The following is a 12865-nucleotide window of genomic DNA, read 5'->3' on the forward strand; positions in this document are numbered from 1 at the left end:
ACTTACTAAGTGTTGTTCTCAAAAGCGTTGCTTTTGAAACAAAAAAGTGTTGCCTTGATCTAAGGCAACGGCTGCATATGCAACACCGCCCAAAAACATTGCCTTAGGTCCAAAAGTGTTGCCATAGATCAAAAGCAACCTTTTGTCAGCCTTTAGACAACACTTTTTAAATGTTGCCTCAACCTAAAAATGTTGTAGTCACATGTTACAATACCATTAGTTAGTCAAACCTTAACCATACTTAACCACGATATCTCATGCCACCACAAAACTCACCATTTATATATAGTGTGAAAGAAATACACTTTTTTTTAGTATGATATTTTTGTTCTAATAACAGTTGTTCATATAAAAAAAATATATTTAAAAATATAAATATTAAAATAATTTAAGTATATCATTTTACTAGATTATTGCCATATATAACATACATTTAATGCTCGTTAATTATTTTTTGAACTATTTTCTCCACTACTCATTAATTAATAATAGATATATAATTAAAAAATTAATAATATGTAACTGTTCTCAAATAAAATGATAAATAGCATAATACAACACAATGCACTAAAGAAAATCAAACAATTACATTGATCCAGCATAGTTGAAGTTCATTGTATCACTCTGATCTAACTGGAGAAGACATAACAGGTTTTGGAGGGATTCCTATGGTATCAATATTGCCTTCCAACATATCTAACACTTTATTCATTGTCGGTCTATCACTTGGAATAGTTTGAATGCACCATAGACCTACCATAGTCATTCTTCTAATGATCACATTTTCTTCTGTGGCTACCTCCCCATGAGTTACTTCCTTAAGCCTTCTATATACCCAGTCTGGAAAATATTCACTACTTGAGACTTCTGCATTGTCGCTCTTCTTCCTTCCTCCAACTATTTCTAGTAGCATCATTCCGTAGCTATAAACATCAGATTTGTAAGAAATTCCACCAAAATTTTTATTCCACACTTCTGGAGCTATATATCCTATTGTTCCTCGAGCATCTGATATAGAAATAATACTTTCTTTCTTGAGGCACAATTTTGATAATCCAAAATCTGATATCTTAGGACAAAAATTCTCGTCTAAAAGAATATTATGTGGCTTTATGTCAAGATGTAAGATTCGAGTATTGCATCCTTTGTGTAAGTACTCTAACCCTCTCGCTACTCCTATTGCAATTTGATACAATTTGCTCCAACTTAACGATGGAGCAATTGGTATTCTATTATTACTGCAAATAAACTTTTCTAAAGAACCATTAAACATAAATTCATAGATGAGAGCCTTTTTGTAACCTTCCAAACAAAATCCAAGAAGAGTGACAACGTTAACATGAGAAGTTTTACTGATGCTAGCTACCTCGTTAATAAATTCTTCATTGTTTCCTTTGGATGGGTTCAAAATCTTTATAGCCACTGGACATCCGTTGGGTAACAATCCTTTGTATACAACACCAAAACCTCCTTTTCCCAATTTACATTTGAAGGAGTTGGTGAGTTTCTTCAATGCTGAGAATTTATATCTCTTTAACGTTAGAACTCCATGATGACTTTTTAAGAAGGCCTCAATATCTTGGTTCCTATTAGTCCTTAACCAAAATCTTTCTTGCCATCTAGATGACTTGAATAATTTCAACAAGCACCAAATAGTGATGCATATTAATATTAGTCCAGCCACACTACCCGTAACACCTGTTATGTACATTAAGAGAGATAATATATAAGTAAGGAATTAATTATTGAGGCAGGAGAAGCAAATTTCAAATACAAAAACTATTATTGTGGAATATATCTTATAAAAGTTGCGATGAATGCATGGTCATTATTCATAGAAACTATTCATAATCCCCAACTACACAACGAAACTAAAAATATGAGGATGCTTGAAAAAGTTGAAGTGATGATGAAACTAAGTCTTAAAAAGAGAAAATTAGTGAAATTTCAACTATTGAAAAGTCTTTAAAATAAAATCATTTTTGTTTGGGTGCTGAATTATACTAAGCTTTTTCTATACATCAAATAATTGAAAAGTTGTTTTAAATTGAAGTTTAGGCATGCACTTATTATTAATTGAAAAGTCAACTAGATCGGGACATGTCTTGTCTATTTAGTTAAACAGTCACGCTAAATAATGGCAGGAATAAGTCAGCAAGCAGATATCTAACTTGTTATAAGTTCTAACCCAATTGGCAGCGGATAGAATTTTGAGTACCAAGTCAATTTTATTTGTCCAATTTGCATTTTTAATATATAATAATAATATGCATGTTTATATATGTATGATAAATGAGTAGATATTTGAATTAAATTTTTTTTTACAAATATTTATTGTTATCAAATTAGTCAATTTGCTAATGATATATAAATATTTAATATTATAAAATGTAAAAAAATTAAATTTTTTTGAGTAAAAATAATATTCTTTTTTGCAATAATTTAAATCACTAAACTTTCTCAAGCAATAATTTGAATCATTATTAAAAAAAAGGGAGAAAGAAGTTATTTTGTTTTGGTACAATATTTTATACTCCAAAATACACTAATTCTTATAAGAGTTTTGTTTATGAGATATTATTCAAGAGAAAATGATGATATCCTTTACCAATGATAACTGGCATTTTCCCGTGCAACGCATTACCTGCGATAGGAGTCAATTAAGAGTTCTGGTGAATAAAACTTGTTGAAGTGATTCAAGGGCCAATTTCTGCTTATATATATGCACTCACGTAATATATTGAAAGAAAATGATAAAATTTCACGGGAAATTGAGGAACATTATGCAATGATGCAAAATCATTTTGGTAACTAAGTTAATTAAATTCGGAGTTAATATTTAATTTAATTTTTAAATTTATATATAAGTCTTAATTTATTTTTTAAAATTTAAATTATCTTTATTTAGTCTCTAAAATTTACAAATACAATTCACATTAGTCCTGAAATAATTTTTGGCACATAAATGTTAACATAAACAGCTAAATATCATGATGGAACGTTATTTTGGTTTTGGCGCTTAAATAGTCCAAAATCAATGCCATATCACTTGATTTGGGAAGAAAAGTTTCAATAAACATCACTTACGAGGTTGTTTTTTAAGTTATTTGAGTGCCAAAATAAAAAAAACATCATTTTACAGCGTCTAACATGCCATCTAGTTGTTTATGTTAGTGTTTTGTTAACCTCTATTTATCGAAAATTGTTCCAAGAACTAACAAAAGTTACACTCGTAAAACTTAAGAACTAAATAAAGGCAATTGAAATTTTAAATACTAAATGGAGAGTCAGATACAAAATTAGACGTCAAATTGAATATTATATAACAAATTAGTCTAATAATTTAATGATATATTAAAAATCAATTAAAAAAAACACATAAAAATAATAAAAAATTAATTAAATTTGATAAAAAAAAGTTGGTCTAATGTGTTTTTATTTCACAAAATGTTAATTCGGATGGTGTATATGAATTGAAGTGGGAACATACTTTTGCGATGAGAGCAGATGAAATGATCATCATCAAATCTGCCGCAAACACCATCAGTTGCGAGGCATGTCATACACTCCTTAGAAACCACATAGTTGACCTGAAACCCCACCTCTAAAGCTGCATACAGAGCATTCACACCACCATCAGGGGAAGGAGCGCTCTCGTCCGCCGGAACTTGCTTTCGCCGCCGGCATTTCCGTAGCTCTACATTCTGTTGCAACAACTCATCTTCCCCACCAACATAGTATACACCATCAGTCTGATTATTCTCCGCTCCGCAGGTAAAGTTGTTCACAGAAGAAACTACCTCCGAGGGACAATCGTAGAATATGGTGATGTTGTGGACAGTTTTGGCGTACCAGAAGAGGGGACTGAGGGAAAAGTCCAAGCGGGGAGAGCAAACATCATACTCTTTCGGCACCATTGTCATGATGTGAGCTTGGGTGTCAATGTCCACCACTTCGAATTGTTGTGACCCCATTGAAATGAATGTGTGGTCGGAGTTGTAGCAGGTTAGGTTGAATTGGTGGCCGCCGCCACAGTAAGAGGGCCGGGTATTTCCCCAAAATGGGTAGTATAGGTCAGGCAGTCCTCTGCACTTGTATGGCTGCTGGCTACAAAGTTGAGACAGGCATGGCGGCAAAGCTGTTAGCAATAACATCCACAAAGAGATGGTAAGCAGCGTATATATATGCCGCTTATGCATATTAATCAGATCAATTCTTATAACCAAAACTTGGGTATGCAACAGCGGCAACGATTAGGTTTTTGCCTTTTGGACCGAGATATATCGGACTGGGATATGGTGAGAAATCGAATAAAATACTATTTAGTATTTACGTACTAAAATTAAATATAATGTATTTGTCTATAATTTATTTTAGTGATTGATTTTAATGGATATATAACATGAATATTTTTAGATACATCGAATTAGAGGCAATAATTAGAAAAAAGCAAGATAGAGTCGGTGTGGCTCATTTATTTTCCAAGTCTTTGCTCAGAAATGTCTTTGTTGGTCCCCGCTGAGATTTGCCTTATTAGTAATAACTTCATTTTGATTTGGACCAACAACTTAACCATTCATCACACCGATATATGTTGAACGAGTCTAACTATATCTTTTCCCATTGTGAAATCTCACAGGCTAAGGCTTAAGAGACAAATGGGTAGATGGAGTCATGGAGAGACCAATACATATATTAGAGTAACAAACATGAGAAATTTCTTGTTTAATAAAAGTAAAAATATAAAGAGATCGACAGTAAAATTGTAAAACTAGAAAGGACAAAAGTGGAATTATAGAATTGAAAAATAGTGATCAAAAGTTTATTTCTGTCTTTATATTTTGTCTATTATTATGTAGAGATAATCAAAGTCAAATAAACTCTTAGCGTACAAAATACTATGAGTATCAACAGAACGGTACCAAAATTGATGTGAAAAATCATCAGTGAAATCAGCAAACAAAATTGTGTATGCAATGATAATTATGATATCGTGTAGGTAAACAATATCATACGTATAAATAGTACTGTATAGGCAAATAGTGATGTATATGAATTATTTCAGAAATAGAATTACATTCAATATTTAACACAAAAAAATCCTAAAATTATCGAAAAAAATCACGGATCAAAACTCTAAGAATATATATCTCCACAAAAAAAAAAAAAAAAAAAAAAAAAAAAAAAAAACAGTTTGTTTCATTAACGACTTTTTTAGATGAACAATTTTGCACCTTCATCAGTTTTGTATTATAGAATAGGACAATTATGAGGTGTGCAAGTTTGCTTTTGAGATAGCCAGTCAACTTATAAGGAAATCAGGTTGATCATCTCTCACTATAAGAAAATCAGCTTTCTGCCACGTTTTTAAAACGTGCCAAAAAGTGCAAAAAAGCATGACGATAACTTTTTGTCACGCTTTTGAAAGGGTCACATCTACAAACGTATCGGTTGCTCTATCACCACACTTTTGTCAATTTATTAGCACACTTTAGTTTTTGCCAGGCTTTCATATATTGCCACGCTTTAAAAGCATACCAAAAAGTGGATACACAGCCATGCTTTTAGAAGAGTGCCCATAGGGTTGGTTTTGGCTACGCTTCGAAAGCGTGCCGATAGTGAAGATATGGCTACGCTTAATAAACATGAATGTTGATGACTACAAGAAGATATAGCTACGCTTAATAAACGTGGCTGTTGATGACTACAAGAAGATATGGCTATGCTTAAAAAGTGTGTCAATAGCCACATAAACCCTTCACTAGGCCACTCCATACTACTTTCAACATTGTAGAAGCCAACATAATCAACATTAAATAACTAATCAATATGCAAAAACTAAATCATGTTATTAAAATAAACTTTATATAAAAATACAAATGTAAACTGGCATAGAAAAATTGAAAAAAAAAGAAAAGAAAATAATTTCACTACAAAGTCATCACTTTATAAAATAAAGTTTCAACATCTAAAACACACTACTTAGCTGAGTGTACAACTTCATCTAAGACTTCATGATTCCATATCTAACAGAATATTTGAAGTGGTTATTATATTCACTATTTGTCAATATGACAATCTGCAAATGGTTCTCTTTGTTCCCATAAAACTTGGGAAAGATTCAACTAATTTTCATAAAGAAATCCAAAAGTAGATAAAGATACATTATTTTGGAGGCTGCTGAGAAGCATCTTTTTTTTTTTTTCTTGTTTTGATTCTGCCACAATTGTGGTTCCTGCTAGTGGCCTGTTTTCATTGCAGCCGCAGCTGCGCCCATTTTTACACCATCTGTGGCCTTCATTGCACTGGCTATTTTAGCGAATGCTACATCCCCTCTAACAAGTATAACCCTTAATACAATTGTTGGTTTTATTGCCATATTCTACCTGCGAAAGAGCAAATAAGATTGATACTAAGCAAGTTTATTACATATTATATAGGGGTGTCCATGGATCGGATCGTATCCGCAGATCCGCGGTAAATATCTGCATCTGATCCGAAAATTGCGGATACGATCCGATCCGCAAATTGATCGGATTCGATCCGCACCCTTTGCGGATCGGATCGCAGATATCTGCTCTACATCTGCGTATCCGATCTGCGGATCCGCAGATCCGCACTTAATAATTAAAAAATAAATAAATATATATATGTTTGGTATTATATTTACTTGTTTGTATGTTTTAATTAGTAATTATTATTCATATATTGTATTATTTTATTTTTGTTATTTAGAGAGAGTTTGATTAAAAATATTTTAGGAATAAATAAGTTTAAAAGTATGAAAGAAATATTTTTATCGAATTCTTTTACATAGAAATATGATTAAAAAGAGAATGTTCAATTATGCGGATATATCCGATATCCGATCCAATTCGCAAATGTGCGGATCGGATCAGATCGGATCCGGCACTAAAAAGTGCAAATATCATATCCGATCCAATCCAATCCGATGGAAATTGTGCGGATCGGATCGAATTTTCGGCCATATCTGATCCGATCCGATCTGCGGACACCCCTAATATTATATTAGCAACATCAGTGTAAATTCATGCCAACGATAAACCATGAACTTTCAAGGATTGTTGTTTAACCCTCTAAAAATGAAAAGCCTTTCTCATACATAAAATGTGTACAATAGCAATGATGAAATTATTTTCAAGCGCAATACAAGTTTTCACAAAACTTAGTAACTCGCTTAATAGAGTACATGAAAGAAAAGGGAAATAAGAAAATAGACATAGAATTAAGGAAGAGTACGGGTGCACATTTGTAACCAAGTGTGTTGAGTTGGAAATGGCACCGGAGTGAGGTTGTTAGAATTTAGAATATATAGGGTGTGGGAGAGACAAAGAGTGTTGTTAGAAAGCTAAAAGAGAATCAGATTTAGGAGAAAGACTCAATATCTAACAAGCTAGCTACCACTATTATACACATTTTCTGTTTTTGTAGTGAATAATACATACCACGAAGAGGATGAAATTGTCTCTTTTGCTCAAGTCATAGAGATTTACTAATCTAATATTTGTTGATTCTCCTATAAAAGCACCTGTTCTTACAAAACAACTCCAATTAGAGAATTATGGAGCATTACTTTTGATTGTATGTATTCTATCCAAAAATTTTAAATTATGATCAAATTTGGTTTACAGAATCATCTGACAAATGGTAGGTATAAACAATATAAAACGTCATAAAAGACTTATCCCTTTCAGAAGTTAATGGTCTTAAAAACATTACTAGAATTGAGCCATTGACATCAGTTTAAAACCATATTTCATCTTCCTTCGAATGTTGGCCTTTTCAAAGATCTCTCAATAGCATCTAATGGTATAGAGCCAATTTCTCTATGTATAGGTAAACAGTGACTCATTTCCTCACTCACTGATTTGTTACTTCAGCATACAAATATAAACTATAAACGTCCAGCAACAAAAATAATGTTTAGTTTCACTCATAGACTAAAGTTGGAGAGCAGCAACTAGGATTAAAGACTTAAAGTTGCTCATATTTTGAAAATTAAGTCAAATTAAAAGTATAGACTAAAATTAAGATATTCAACTAGCACTGCAGAACATAAATCCAGCACTAGAAAAAAAAATCTGTATCGCAGCAACAGTAGCAGCATCGCAGCGAAAGAAAAACAAGAGAGGTGGCAGCGGCAACAGCAGCAAAAAAACAACTACCAAAAGCCTGAAATAAAGTAAACATAGACTTAAAAAAATACTCATTGATTACAATGTATCTCACCATATTTCCAAATATGAATCAATATTGGTAAATGAAATTAAGGTCAAATAATGTCCACTGGATACATTAACTAACCCAATGCAGCATACTACCACACATACTCTTTTTCATTGAAACACCAAATGAATAAAAAATTTAAAGGAAAAAAAAATCAAAACACATCCACTATTTATTTCCCATGATAATAAATTCATCAAAAGCATCAAAATTAGTATTCTAAAATTCAAACAAGAGTAAAACTCCCATGTAATGAACATTTGCTTTACTTCAATTTCACATCACTGCAACATCGAGCAACAGTGAAACGACGAGGGAACCAAAATAATGAACCTTATCACATAAGAATAGAAAAATAGCGAGGGAATAAATACGTACCTTGTAGTGTTTGTGGAGAGGGTTAAGCGCCGATTGAGGGAGAGGCAGTGATGAGAGAGAGAGAGAGAGAGAGAGAGAGAGAGAGAGAGCAAAGACAGTGGTAGGGCTTGCGAGAGAGAGTGACCACCAAGGGAGGGCACATCGACGGAGGCAGCATCGATGGAGGGTTGCGAGAGAGGGTGCGAGGGTTGCAAATCTGAGGAGGAGGCTTGCAATAGAGGGTCCAAGGATTGTGATAGAGAAGAGGGTTGTAATAGAGGGTGTGATAGAGGGCTGGGAGAGAGGGATACAAAGGTTCTTAGTGATGAAGGTTCTCAGGGATGAAGGGTTCTCAGTGATGAATTTTTAGAGATAAAGGTGTTCGAGGGTTCTCACATACAGCGTGAGTGAAAGGGTTCTCACTTCTCAGTAGGGTTATCTTCTGAAAACAAAAAGTTAAAGGGTTTGGAAAAAAATTGGTAGAAAATTAAAATTTTGTGGGAACTCTATTGCTATACTTTTTTTGGGTGTCCAAATAATTAGAGGATATGGGCACGTTTTAAAAATGTGACAGTACAGTAGGACAAAAACTAGTCATGCTTTAAAAGCGTGTCTGTTTTTCTTTGGCCACGCTTTTAAAGCGTGGAAAAAAGCTTGGCCAAATTACGAATCAGTTGCCACTTTCATAAAAGGGTGCTTGTTTTTTTCTATGGCCACGCTTTTAAAGCATGACAAGTGTAACACCCCGTTACCCTAAGCCTTACCTTTAGCCGTAAAAAGAAGGATAACAAAGTGCAACGACAGTTCTAAAGCTTATAATATATAATATATATCCAAGAATTTATATAACTAGAAGGCAGAAGAAGGAATAAAACTCAAAGTTGCAAAAAGCGGAATTACAAAGCGTGAAGTGTTCAAACGATTGACTAAGCGTAGGTACGAACAGAACAAGACATAATACATATAAAACTTTGTAGATAGCTCTAAGATACACAAGGTAATAATTAAATTAACAAGATATATATACCAAAAAGAGGACTAGTCACAGCCTGTGGAGTTTAGGCCGGCTAGTCAAACTGAAATACAAAAGAGTTTTGGAAGTTTAAAATAGCTTATACAACTTATCTCTCAAATCAAGCCTCTAAGGCCATAAAGTCTAAAATAAAAAGTTGAGAGAAAGCACTACAACAAATAATAAAAATACAAAAGAGAGCATAAGATCCTCCACTCCGTCACCATCTCGCAACTCACCGAAGTGGGTTACGACATGCATATGAAAAAAAACAACAACATATGGTATAAGAACCGGAGGTTCTCAATATAGTAACAGTACCCAATATGTAAGATATAAGGTTCCGGGACGCCAAAGGCAATCCTAGAACTTCACATCGAATACAGATATTCAAGCTTAACGAAATAAATAAATTAAACGATAAACCATAAATAGGTTATCTAAACTTAGGGGATTTCTAACTAATACCAATCACACCGCTGTATCCCATAGCCTTTGCCAACCTAACCTCCGTGCGATCCCATCGCCACCGCCTTCCGATCCTCCTTAACGCCAGTAAAACACATTTAATGCAAACAAGTAAAGCACAAATAGTACTCATGTATAACAGGTAAATCAACTAGCATTTAGACATATTATTCAAATAGGCATAACTCAAGTAATTAAAGCAAACAAGCATATAAAAGATGCATATGATGAATATCTATCCTATTTGGCTCGTGATATCACTTGTTGGTTCAAAATGCCAACCTGACACATCTCCGGGTATGTCGCCTCTCTGCGATGCCAGGGATATAGTGCCTGCACACTATTGACCCGTGGATATAGTGTCCGATACACTCTGTCGAGTAATAGTGCCCAAGTTCACTCTTGCGGCAGAAAGGTTATGTGAGTGGGAGACTGCCTCAGTCCTCACATCTCAACGTAGGCGGGAGACTGCCTCGACCCCTACGCCAGCACCGCTACCTCGACAAGCGGGAGACTGCCACAGTCCTTTCCCGAGGCGCATAGCGACTTACCAAAATAATGCATGTCATGTGAGCAAAAGATTGCCATAGCCCTCACATCCGAACGTAGGCAGGAGACTGCCACAGTCCCTACGACGGAGAACAATACATATCACAATCATATGATCAATCTCATCATCCAGCCTCAATATCACAAGTTCCTAATCAACTTGGCTCCCCATCAATTCACATGACAACTCCATCCAACTGACATACTAGGCCTAAGTCACCGTCTTCTAAACTCATGTATAAATTACCAATTTAGTTCACTAACCCATCTCTATTAGTCTTAAAGCCTAATTACTAGTTATCAATATTAAACAGTAGATAAAGAAGTTTAGAAAGCTAGAGAACCCATTGAAAACGAAAAAAAATGTTTTTCAGCAAAACAGGGCTTGTACGCACGGCAGACCGTGCGTACGCACATGTTAAAAAAATGTGTGTCTGCGTACGCGGCACCTGCTCGCGTACATGAGTGTTCCAACCTAAAGGAAATGCCCACGTTGTGTGTATTGGGTCGCGTACGCATGCTGTAATAAACTTAGAAAAATCTTAAAGCTGTAGAAATCAAGCCAAACTAAACCAACTCAAAACTTCAAAATCAAACCAACTCAAAACATACTCAAAACAACCCAAAATCCACAATAGACACTCCCCAATCATTTATCAATTACCTAACTATCAAAATCATTTAATACTCACCTCATCAAACTTCAAGTTCAACCTAAATTCACACCAAAGTTCCTCAATAACATACCATCATTCAACATTTCTAACAATCATCAATGTTACATATATCAAATCTTTCATCCAATTAGTCCCATTATCATCAATCAATTCATCAATTCTTCTCAATCATTTGTTTTCAACATGAACCACAATAACCAATAATCAATATCATCATCAACATTCATCTTCAAACATCAACACCCAGCATTATAAGTCATCAAAGTCATCATACTCATCAATAATCATCATTTACCAACATATATATATATATATATATATATCACATGCAACCTCATTCAACCTCCATCCAAACCATCATCAAGCATAACATGCACATACAAATAATTATACAACCACATCATTCAAACCTATCTTAAAGGCCGCTAGCCTAAGTGTCCAGAAACATTACATATTACATAAAGGAAACCAAAACCATACCTTGGCCGATTTTCACGCAACTCAAAATGTTCAATCTCAAAGCTCCAAAACCATCAAGCTCACTCCAACAAACACCAAACCTCAATCTAACATCATATAACATACAAAAACATTACTAGGGCTAACCCAAAACATCAAACTACAAGAGATTGAAGAGATTTACCTTACCCAAAGATAGTAGGGGAAAAACTCAACAATATTCCACTGCTAGATCACCCCTAAACAACTAAAACCACAAATCTACTCAAAAATAAAACCTAAAAATGCACATCTGTTAAGGATGGAAACTGAAGCATAGATTTCGAAAATCTTACCACTTTGTTTAAGTAGAAATGAAGAGCTTGACGAGAGTTTCGCGTGGCCGCAAATGGCTCGTCAATCAGAGCACCGTAACTCAAGTTATGGTCACCGGAAGTGATACATGAATAGTGACCAAACCCTCACCTCTGTTCTCTCTCAAATCAGCTCCCCTTTTCTTTGTGTGTGCTGAAAATGAGCAAAAAGCTCATTAAAATTTGCTTTTATATGTTGGGCTTTGGTCCAACTTGGGTCTGGTCCAACCCATTAGCGTTTTAGGTCTGTTTGACCCAATTTCGGGTCAAACCTTTATAATTAGTGTTCGATTTTCGATTCTAAATTATTTTTGTCTTTCCAAAACAATAAAAGTCAATTTTTTAAAAATCTTATTTTTTCTCAATACGCGGCACCGGACAGACGAGAGCCGATACTGCCGGGTTAAGTACCAGTACGTATTTTTACAGAAATTTTCTGCAAAAGATACATTTTTCCACTCAGAAAAATTCATTGAATTCAAATTTCACCTATTTATTTTCAAAATATCATTTCTATATTTTCGAACCTATTCCAGACAGTTAAATTATTATTTTATTAAAGGGGTTATTCCGCTTCTTACAACAAGAAAAATTATGGTCAAATCTCTAATCAATCGCCATCCTTGTAAAAGCATGGCCGTTAACCATTTTTGGCTATGCTTTTAAAGCATGGCAAGAAAAAGGTGTGCCGGCAGGCCTTTTTTCTTGTAGTTTATATCTACTTTGATTCAAAGTTGTTCTTT

At 34.2% G+C, this 12865-nt stretch overlaps 1 protein-coding gene and 1 pseudogene across 2 annotated transcripts; both read right to left on the minus strand.

Annotated features, from left to right (window-relative positions):
• Window positions 1–478: 478 nt before the first annotated feature.
• On the minus strand, window positions 479–4352 carry LOC107644274 (LEAF RUST 10 DISEASE-RESISTANCE LOCUS RECEPTOR-LIKE PROTEIN KINASE-like 2.5). Of its 2 annotated transcripts, XM_016348109.3 has the most exons (3): window positions 3491–4352; window positions 2609–2644; window positions 479–1698 (listed from the first exon to the last, which is right to left on the minus strand). In XM_016348109.3, the coding sequence occupies exons 1-3, from the start codon at window positions 4197–4199 to the stop codon at window positions 620–622; spliced, it is 1824 nt and encodes a 607-aa protein (XP_016203595.1). In that variant the 5' UTR covers window positions 4200–4352; the 3' UTR covers window positions 479–619. The 2 variants fall into 2 exon arrangements, with proteins under 2 accessions (XP_016203595.1, XP_016203596.1); XM_016348110.3 differs by lacking the exon at window positions 2609–2644.
• A 1813-nt stretch (window positions 4353–6165) lies between these two features.
• Window positions 6166–6379, minus strand: LOC148566081 (uncharacterized; annotated as a pseudogene).
• Between the last annotated feature and the right edge of the window lie 6486 nt (window positions 6380–12865).

The sequence above is a fragment of the Arachis ipaensis genome, chromosome B5 (genome assembly GCF_059453495.1).
Source record: "Arachis ipaensis isolate K30076 ecotype BB chromosome B5, ASM5945349v1, whole genome shotgun sequence".
Taxonomy (NCBI): Eukaryota; Viridiplantae; Streptophyta; class Magnoliopsida; order Fabales; family Fabaceae; genus Arachis; species Arachis ipaensis.

Coding starts and splice junctions, on each gene's coding strand:
- LOC107644274 (XM_016348109.3), bottom strand. CDS start 4,199: ATGCATAAGCGGCATATATATACGCTGCTTACCATCTCTTTGTGGATG. Junction 2,645..3,490: donor CATCTGCTCTCATCGCAAAA/GTATGTTCCCAC, acceptor CTCCTATCGCAG/GTAATGCGTTGCACGGGAAA. Junction 1,699..2,608: donor GAAAATGCCAGTTATCATTG/GTAAAGGATATC, acceptor TGTACATAACAG/GTGTTACGGGTAGTGTGGCT.